Here is a 9,489-nt window from a genome sequence, read left to right as displayed (position 1 = left end):
TGGACAGCAATCTTAACCTTTATTGTGATGGGGAAAAAAAAAGTGGGAACTGAAACGCAGTCCCACTGAAAAATTAGTACCAGGAGCTGATTTTACCACAATGCTAATTTCATCACATTTAAAGATAACATTCAAGTGATTCTACCCACTAAAATATGTTATTTCTCAGAGTCTCATCAATGTGCTGTAGTTCATTAGGAACTGCCCACTGGGATTCTCTTGCATTTTAAATTATTTCAATTACTGCAGAACCTGGATGCTAAAACCCCCAATAGAAGATTAAACGAAGTTGCATGTTCTCCCTTTACAACAGCAGAGGTTTTGAGATGTTTCAATCACATTACATAAACTTACATTCCTCTACTAACACAAAACATACATCTTGCCACAGGAGACAAACACTTCTTATGCTGTTTGCAGCCAATGATTTTAACTTAAATCCAGAGTAAACATAACCTCTTCAGAGCTGGGAACATGTTTGTGTGCAAGAGCTCACTGCATTACAGCAATAACACCACCTACTAAAATCATGGCACATACTGAGCAGACACTGATACAAGGGCCGTTACATTCTTTGACATGGTACTGAAAGAACGGTCAGTATTAAAAGTTTGGAGACACTGAAAAGTCAGGATATTTTTACACTATCACTAAAGAATATATGCTGAAAGGCAGAAAAACTATTTTTATTCAGTGATGATTCATTTGCAGCTCATTCATAGAAGTCAAGAAGAGAGGGACTCTAAGAACCAAGAACTGTTCAAAAGCACAAGCATAAGTTATCATGCATTTATTTATTATTTATTACCTGATTTATAATACTGATGAAGCAATAGTGCTAAATAGAACAATTTATCATTCTGCCTGGGCATTTGTTTTAAATGCGGTTCTTTCAGTGCCTTGGTGATGGTCTTCCAGAAGATGGTTGAGGCTGCCTGAATTTTGAGAGAACCACCACAGAATCAACAAAGGTATAAATGTTATATTCGTGATGCTGAAGGTTCTTGTAGGTAGAATTATCGAATTCTTCTGGAGCAGGCTCAGCAGCTGCTGTGGGCTCTGTGAAAACAAACAGTAACTGGTCACTATAAGGATGCCACACCGAAGGCAAGATTCCTAATTACTGAGCCAGCCTTCATACACTGTCAGATCTCTCATCCAGTCATCATTAAAAAAAATAAATCAGCAACTATAACAAAGGGTAAGTTTACAAAGTTCTGCTGGTACACTGTCTGGTCCTAAAGCAGCACATTAGTGTACAGTAGGGGAACAGGACCCAGTGCAAGTCATCTAACACAGCATAGGTTTTAAGATCCCAACTACCACCTAATGCTGGGGGAGGATAGGGCAGAACAGTTCATTTATATTTTGAAGACATATGTCTGCATTTCCTGGCTTTTTCATAGTTGCCTTGGTTTTCACTCCAGCCAGAACAGTAGGTGACATTCTTTGCAAGCCAGGAGAGGCAAAGCAGCAGTACAAATGATATATCACCATGTCAGACCATGAGATACAGCTATTAGAACTACTTTACAGACTGAATTTTTTCTCCATGGGGAGAAGTGATGGAATTATAGAGATCTCCACAGTTTAATTTCAAATACGGTTATACTGAACAGTAATGTATCAAAAGCCTTTGATGTAAGTTTCCTTTCTTCTAAATATAATCTTCTAAACTTTGTATCAGCTCTTCTTCCTAAAAGAATAACCTAATGAAGTTATTCAGACTTCACATTAAAGCCAATATTAATTCTTATACTTTTAGAATACTACGCAAATTTAGGCAGTACCATGTACATCAAAAGGTTCCTGTTACGGGCTGATTTTACAACCAAGGAAATTGCAAAAAATAAAACTTTACTCCCAATATTAATTTATTCTTGTATACCCAGAATTTTAGGGTATAGGAAAGACATAAGCATAATCTAGTGAAAAGCTTCGCCATGTAAATTTGTATGTAGTGGTTTAGGTTAGATCATATTAAGCTTTTTTTTTTTTGTAATACAACCATCTACAATAAAAATACAAGAACTCAAGCAACTGAACACAAGAATTTCCCTTTAATTATGACATAATTGTTGCAATTAAATGCTATCAGTTTAAGAGCACATATCCATAATGTTTAGCAAGGCTGGCTTATAAAACGCAATGTAGTAAGCCATGGTTTCAGCAAAACACCACACACAACCTATGAAAGGAAATATCCCTGTGCCTACTGCTCAGTTCCTACTGTGACAACTCACAGGAGACAACACTACAGATATAAAAACCAGATGATGCAGTCTTTGCTGCAAATAGCCCCAAGAACAGGCAAGTGTAGGCAAGTGTACATTCAACCTGCAAGAGACATTCCAAATTGAGACAGATGCTCAGGATGAAAAGCAGATGGAGTCTCATTTTTCCTGCCCAAATACACTGTACTTGGCTTCTCGAAGGAAAAATTTATCTCTGAGTTCATCCTCCCCATACTTCAGAATTCATCTATGCTTTCTCTCTTAAAGAGCAAGCATTTAACAGGATGTTCTTCCTAAATGAATCAGAGATGTATTTCTGAGTTCCCATGCTACTATTTTGCTACTTCCTTAGCAGTTAAAGTCAGCAGTTTTTGCTAACTGCTTAGCATGCCTGCCCTACAAAGTGGATGACATCACCTCAACATCCAGGTTTGTAATGGGAAAAATTGCTTTTACGTCTTCAGCGTGCCTGCTGCAGGGTCTGCAGATGAACAAAAGAACACAGGAACAGGACAGAAGTATCACAGAAGGTATTATCATTAACTGTGAACATTAAACACAGAAAAGCAGTAGCTGTTCTCAAAGAAGGCTTCAAAAGGAAGGGAGGACAAGATACGCCTGGAGATATGGCGTAGCCATGTTTGACTCTTTGCTACCCCCTGGCACCCAAAGACACTTCATCAGGAAAGGGGTGTGAGCTTGCCTGTACTAACCCCCACCTCTCCGACAGCCACTGCAGCAGAGTCCTCTAGTGGGAGTGCAGCAGAAACTTTCCTGCTGTCACAGCCTTACCACCTGCACAGAGCAAGAGGAGCTCAACAGCAAAAGTGCCGTTTTCAGCAAAGCCCAGTCCTACCCAAAAGGGTTTTGCTGGTGTGGTCATGATGATGATGAGTCAGAGGCACAGTGGTACTAGTGCCCCATCGATACAGATCTGCAGGAAAATTTTGTAACATGGTCTCAACCTTGTTCTGGATTTACAGCATCAGAATAGGGGAGGCTGTTTCATACATCTTGGATGTATCATAATCTTCACCTTGATTCATTAGCACATTTTAAGACCAAGTCCTCCCTCTCAAACTTGAAGTTAACTGACCTAATTTTTCAGATCTTCATATCAGCTTCAATGTGGGGAAAAACGTAACACTTGAACATCCAGAACTCCACTATGGATAAATGGGGAGAAAAGCATCATCTATAGATAACTACAAATAGGCTTTCCCAATTTTTTTTTAAAGCTCCTGCAGCTGACTACAAGGAAGAAAAAGTAAATGAAAATGTCATTTGCAAACAGTGCTGCATTTTACCATTTGAGTTGCAGTCAGGGAAGAAGGTAAGCTTAGCTTCCAATTCCTAAAACTGATCAAATTATAAGCCAACTAGCCCCTTAAGAGAGAAAGCAGATCTTTTACTCAGCACTGTATCCTGGAAATCAATGTACAAAAGCAATTCTTTTTCACTTATCAAAGTGTTAAGTGAGTATTTGTAACTTCACAGAGTCACAGAAAGGTTGAGGTTGGAAGACACCTCTGGAGGTCATCTGGTCCAACCCCAAACGCTCAAGCAGGCTTAGCCATAGCAGGCTGCCCAGGACCATGTCCTGGCTTTTGAACATCTCCCATAATGGAGACTACACCACCTCTCTGGGAAACCTGTGCCAGTGCTCTATCACTATCACAGTAACAAAAAAAGTGTTTCTTGATGTTCAGGCAAAACCCTGTGTTTCAGTTTGTACTACCTGCCTCTTGTTCTGTCACTGGGGACCACTGAAAAGTCTCACCTCTACCTTCTTTGCACTCTCCCTTCATGTATTTACATACATTGATGAGATCCCTCCTTAGCCTTCTCTTTTCCAGGCTGAAGAGTCCCAGCTCCCTCAGCCTTTCTTCACAGGAGAGATGCTCCAGTCCCTTCGTTGTCTTAGTGGTCCTTCACTGGACTCTCTCCAGTAGCTCCACATCTCTCTTGTGCTGGGGAGCCCAGAACTGAACACAGCACTCCAGCTGCATCTCACCAAGGAAGGATCACCTCGCAACACTCCTCTGAATGCAGCCCAGGTTACCATTGGTGGTCTTTGCTGCAAGGGCACATTGCTGGCTCACATTCAACTTGCTGTCCACCTGGACTCCCAGGGCCTTTTCTGCAAGGATATCACTTGAAGGATGATATCCAAGCAGCTTTACAATTATGCTGCTTTTACTTCCAAGTAGGCGAATTTTTTAATTCAAAGCACCAACCAGAAGGGGAGTCTTAATTGTATGCCGCCTAAATTGAAAGGCAAGAATGGTAAGCCAACACAGATCATGACAGAGGGACATTTGCTACTGAAATACACAGAATGGGATCAGTCAGTAAGCTAACAGGACTGGTAGTAAATAAGAAGGGTAAGTTAGACAGGCAAATATAGCTAAGGAGATTACTATATAGTGCCTGATGCTCTTTCCTAAAACATATCACTGTCTCATCCCCAACTCACTACAAAAAATGGGTTATAAGGTCAACTCTGCTACTTCAATGACTCACAGCCTACCAGTCTCAGAATCAGCATTTTCGGAATTATACTATGATTTCTCAAAGTCTACTGAAATCTGAAACACTGCAAGATTAGAATAAAAAAAGAGAGAAAGATAGCAGGATTTAAACAAAAATCAGATGGCATCAAATCTGTCTGAGGAGAAAGGCAGCTACCAAATCCTTCCAAGAAAAGAGAAGAGGGAAAACAAGTTTTGTCATATAACACACATGATTTTGCTCACAGTGGAAACAATCTTGTTTTCATTTCATAAGTAACTGGTTTATGAAACTATAAATACAGTGAAATGAAGACTGCTTCCTTTCACAACATAACTGGAAACTGAGTATTACTGAGCTCTTACAACAATAAGCAACGAACAAGAATTTATCTTCCAGAAAGTCACTGCTACACACTTAGCTTCAGTATAAAGATCAGTGAATCATGAACAAGCAATTTGGAAAGCCTTTAAAAAAAGTTAAACCCTAGCCCAGATGAATCAATACAGTTCAAACAATTTAAAGGTGTACCCTCTGTTGTGCTTCTTTCTCCAGTCTGGACTCCTGCTTCCTGAATGGTCTCCTCCTTTGCTGTAGTGCCCATCACCATCACTGTGCTTTCAGAAATCTCTTCTAGTTTAGGAGCAGTTACTACTTTTGCTTCTGACTCCTGTGCTTCCTTCACCTTTTTTTCTTCTCCTCTGGATACCAGTTTTTGCTTTTTGTCTTCCTGAGTCACTGATGAAGCTTTCAGCTGAATAGCTGCTAGTTGGGTTCCAATGGACTTTTCCTCTAAATAATCAGATTTATGAGCAACATCGGTCAGGTCTCGGCTTTCAACCATGTGTGGTTCTATGACCAGCTTCTGCCGATCTGCTTCTTTTGGAGTTGATTTTACTTTGGGGTCCCTTGCTTTGGATTTTGATGTTTCATGGTTGACTGATGTTTTAGAAAATGCGATGTGCTTGATAGGAGACACATCGGTTTCTGTTTTGTGTGACTTCTTAGCTACATATTCTTTGTGGGATTTCTGGGACAAGTTCTCTTTTGCTAGCATTGATGCCTTTACCACTATGTTCTCAGAAAAGATGGAATCTCGTCTAGGAAACTCAACTTTGGTTTTAATGGCAACTTCTGAATCATCATCTTCTTCCTCAGAATCTGAGCTAGAATCTGAGCTGGATGAAGATGAAGTTTCTTCCTCAACTAACTCTTTCCTCAAGCCTCCTTCTGTTGCAGCTGTAATGAGGTTTTCTTCCTCAAGGGAGGAAACAACTATGCGCTGAGGAAATGCAACCACAGTTTTTCTTGACATGAAGGTCCTCATGTCTTCAGCTGGTTTTGAAGCTTCCTCGAGGTTAGTACTAGATATGCTCTCACCTTTGTTTGCAGATGCTAAGAGAGAGCTAGAAGACAACATTTTAGGAAATTCAACTGGTGCCTTGATGGCTAGTAGCTTGGTGCTTCCCTGAGGTGCCACTACATCTAGGAAACGGCATAAAGAGGATTATCATCATTATATCCAACACTGCTGTTAATTAGCGATCTCAGTCATACAATTTTAACTTTCTAAGATAATCTGGTACAAAACGCAAATTGAAAGAAGTTATTATACTAAATACAAGGATTACGAAGCAGAAAGTTTTAAGACACTTTATGTTAAAGAAGCTAGAGTTCTAGTTAGCACTGAACAGTTTTTGCTGCTGCGATGCTGAAACTCATGAAATAATGCCTTTTACTCCTCGCCTTGTCAGACTCCTCACAAGAGCTGTTTTTCTGTGCTTCAATTCTACATCACTGGACATGGTTTACAGACACCTTCCTATCTCAGATGAACATTAAGATAGCTTGTTAGCTGAGCTCTTCAAATATGCTGCTACAGAGATAATATTTATCTATGAACAAGCCAGCAAAGCAGAAGACAGAGTAAACAGACATAGCAAATCAGTCTCTTGCAATAGTTATCTTTAAAGCAGTACGGAGGGATGACTCCCAAGAGACAAAGTAGCAGAATAAGAGATACCTGAGGCCATACATGAAAGTATTACTTATTCATGTGTCCATATGATAGGTCATATGGTAGGCCAACTGAATTGTGTCTGACAGTTTAACACGATTTCCCCAAGACCTTATCTCCAGTCTTTACTATCTCCACTTCCTATTTTTGGTTTGGGACCTCTTTGTAAAAAAAAGGTCTTAGAAGGTCTCCTAATGCTTCACATTAGCCTGCCTCTATTTCCTCTCCCTCATGGATGCTTTCATTACGCTAAATTCTCCAGACAAGGAGCCAACAGTTGAAGAGAATCCAGCAGCTTTCAGGCCCTTTCAGAGACTACCAAATACCCCTTGGATGACTGTGTCAATGATATCCTCAAGAGGCTGGTCAACAGCAAATACTGCTGTGATTACAGAAAACAGGAGGACAAAGAGGACTGGGAGCACATTAAGAAAATACACTACTGCTGAAATTTGCTATAGCAAAGCCAACTCCATCATGAGTTACACCACTTCCGACCAGCAGTGTAAGTCAACGGATTTCCAGTCTATTCTGCAGATTTATCTGCACGGTTTGGAAACCCAGATCTACTTTACAAGACCATCAACTAGAAGTAGTTTTCCCCCTTACTAGTATTTTACAGTAATACTTCATATGATCCAAGAAGTTACTATAATTAGTTCTGAGTAGAAGCAAGTCTTTAGCAGTGTCCACATGAAAACACCGCAGAATTAATGGACATATGAAGTTAAAAGCAAAGCACTTGAGAAAAAAAAACCAGAGTTCTTAACAGAAGTACAAATGAAAAAAATATCAGTTTACTATACAGGTAATACTGTGGAACAATTTCAGACACATACTTCTCTCTGCTGGATGGTAGGTGCGGGGAGGGAGGGCAAGGGGAAGTAGGAGGATGGGCAGCCACCTTTGAAAGAAGCCTGACTCCCTGCACAGACTACACAGCCAAACAGCATCTGTGGAAACTAATATGCAAGGAAACATCACTCAAGGTTGAAGAGTTATTCAAAGAAGCGTACAGGAAGGTCAAACTAACACAAGAATGACTAAAGGGATGACAGACAAGTGAAAGCTGAGCAACAGCTGAAGAAGTATTAATGCTAAGACATCCTAAGAAACCAAGAAGGCAGGTAACATTCAACATGACTATTAACAGTAGGTGTTACTGGAAAAATACTTTAAACAGTAATATTTGGACATGGGGAAAAGATACATTTCAGCTTTTAATCAAAGTCTGATACAACTGGTATAGACACTTTAATTAAGGTGCTTCAAACTTCGTACCACCTGATCTGTATTTGTATCACTCTGCCAAAAGACCACCACATCCAAATCTGTAATAAGAATATTATTCCCAAATGCGTTCTTTACTGATGCTTGTAACATCACTATCATTGCTGGAATGTGTTAAAAACATGTTCACGCTGAAAAAGGTGGCATGCAGAAATTACAGGCCTATTCCCCATCACTGACTTAAGTAAACATGACCATTTTATCAAAGCAAACTTGCACACCCTGTTTCAGCTAGGATCTGAAACAGACAGCTGCATCCTATACATCTTAACTAATCTTAACCATTTGCAGGGGAAGCAACTGACTGAAAGAGGTGGCCTAAGAGATCTCCTGACACCTTCTGAAATGAGAGCTGCAGGAAAACAAATCTAGAAACCAATGCTAAAGTACATCTCAAACACACTTAAAATAATGGAAAAAACCCCCTATAATAACAAGTGATTTGTTGTCTAATCAAGCTTATATCCATCTATGCAGCAAAGGCTTTCTTAATGGAACAGCCAAGCTTTTATTTGCCTTCACATTTAGGAAGCTAACATTAGAAGCCACAAGTCTGCAATTCAACTACTCTTTCAGTGATCTTTTCAGCAGCAGTCAACAAGTCTGATTACTCCTACATATGGTCCCATGGAGCTTAGCTGCTTAAGCACCTCGATCTCTAATTTGGGATTGGAATCCTACTCACTGAATCAGTGAGTCTCTATTTACAAACAGCATTTTGAACAAGGTGTCCCTCTTCAAAATTTCAATTCATGTTTTGACTTTGCTCAGGGATAGAACAGGTTCAAACACCTCTGAATGTCGAATGCATAGCAGCATCCAAATCCAGGCCATGTTTTACCTGGCTTGCAAACCTATGAGGTGAGAAGCATTATACCTAAATTTAGCACAACAGGGTCACGGCAGTTTTCTGCAGCTTCTGCTTCCTGGAGCAGAAATTCAGATCTTGCAAGTCCTTCTTTCTGCAAAATAGGATGCTTTTTAACCCTCATAATCCAAACATTTCAAAAGGCAAGGCGGAACGTCTTAAGTTCAAAACCAGATTTTGCACCTCATTAAAAAAAACTAACTTGCTACACTCATTTCCATCGAATTTCAGGCAAACTGCAAAGCTGCATTATATTGGGACAAACATAACAGTAGCTCTTCTTAAGTCTGGTGAAGCATCATAGCAGCTACCACATTAAGGTGAAGGTAAACAGGAAAGAAGTGTCAAGCTCATAGCACGGCCTATAAACATAACCCTAGCAGACTCAATCCTACCAGATTTTAGTTTTCTTACTCTGCAGTACATTTGAACAGAAATCCCTGTTTACATGGTAATGACCTTTCACTTTCTTGGCTTACTGCTGTTCAAAGATGTGGCCACGAGCATTTCTAAGCTCTTCTTGCCTTAATGACAACCAAAGGGACCTGAACTTCAGTCAGGCAATCCCC

General features: G+C 40.0%; 1 protein-coding gene across 3 annotated transcripts in view; it reads right to left on the bottom strand.

Annotated features, from left to right (window-relative positions):
- NDUFV3 (NADH:ubiquinone oxidoreductase subunit V3) overlaps nt 1-9,489 on the bottom strand; it is a 10,476-nt gene continuing 987 nt past the window's right edge. Inside the window, exons 3-5 of one of the 3 annotated variants that reach the window (XM_075772851.1) lie at nt 7,602-7,724; nt 5,277-6,230; nt 776-1,059 (exon numbers count right to left, since the gene is read on the bottom strand). In XM_075772851.1, coding sequence (XP_075628966.1) covers nt 893-1,059; nt 5,277-6,230; nt 7,602-7,724 — 1,244 coding nt within the window. In that variant the 3' untranslated portion in view covers nt 776-892. Of the gene's footprint in view, nt 1,060-5,276; nt 6,231-7,601; nt 7,725-9,489 lie in introns of all 3 variants that reach the window. The other 2 variants (XM_075772861.1, XM_075772872.1) reach the window with 2 other exon arrangements.

This window comes from Balearica regulorum, chromosome 1, assembly GCF_011004875.1.
Source record: "Balearica regulorum gibbericeps isolate bBalReg1 chromosome 1, bBalReg1.pri, whole genome shotgun sequence".
In the NCBI taxonomy this organism is placed as follows: domain Eukaryota; kingdom Metazoa; phylum Chordata; class Aves; order Gruiformes; family Gruidae; genus Balearica; species Balearica regulorum.
The sequence above is the reverse complement of the archived record's forward strand: the minus strand, read 5'-3'. Positions and strand labels throughout refer to the sequence as shown.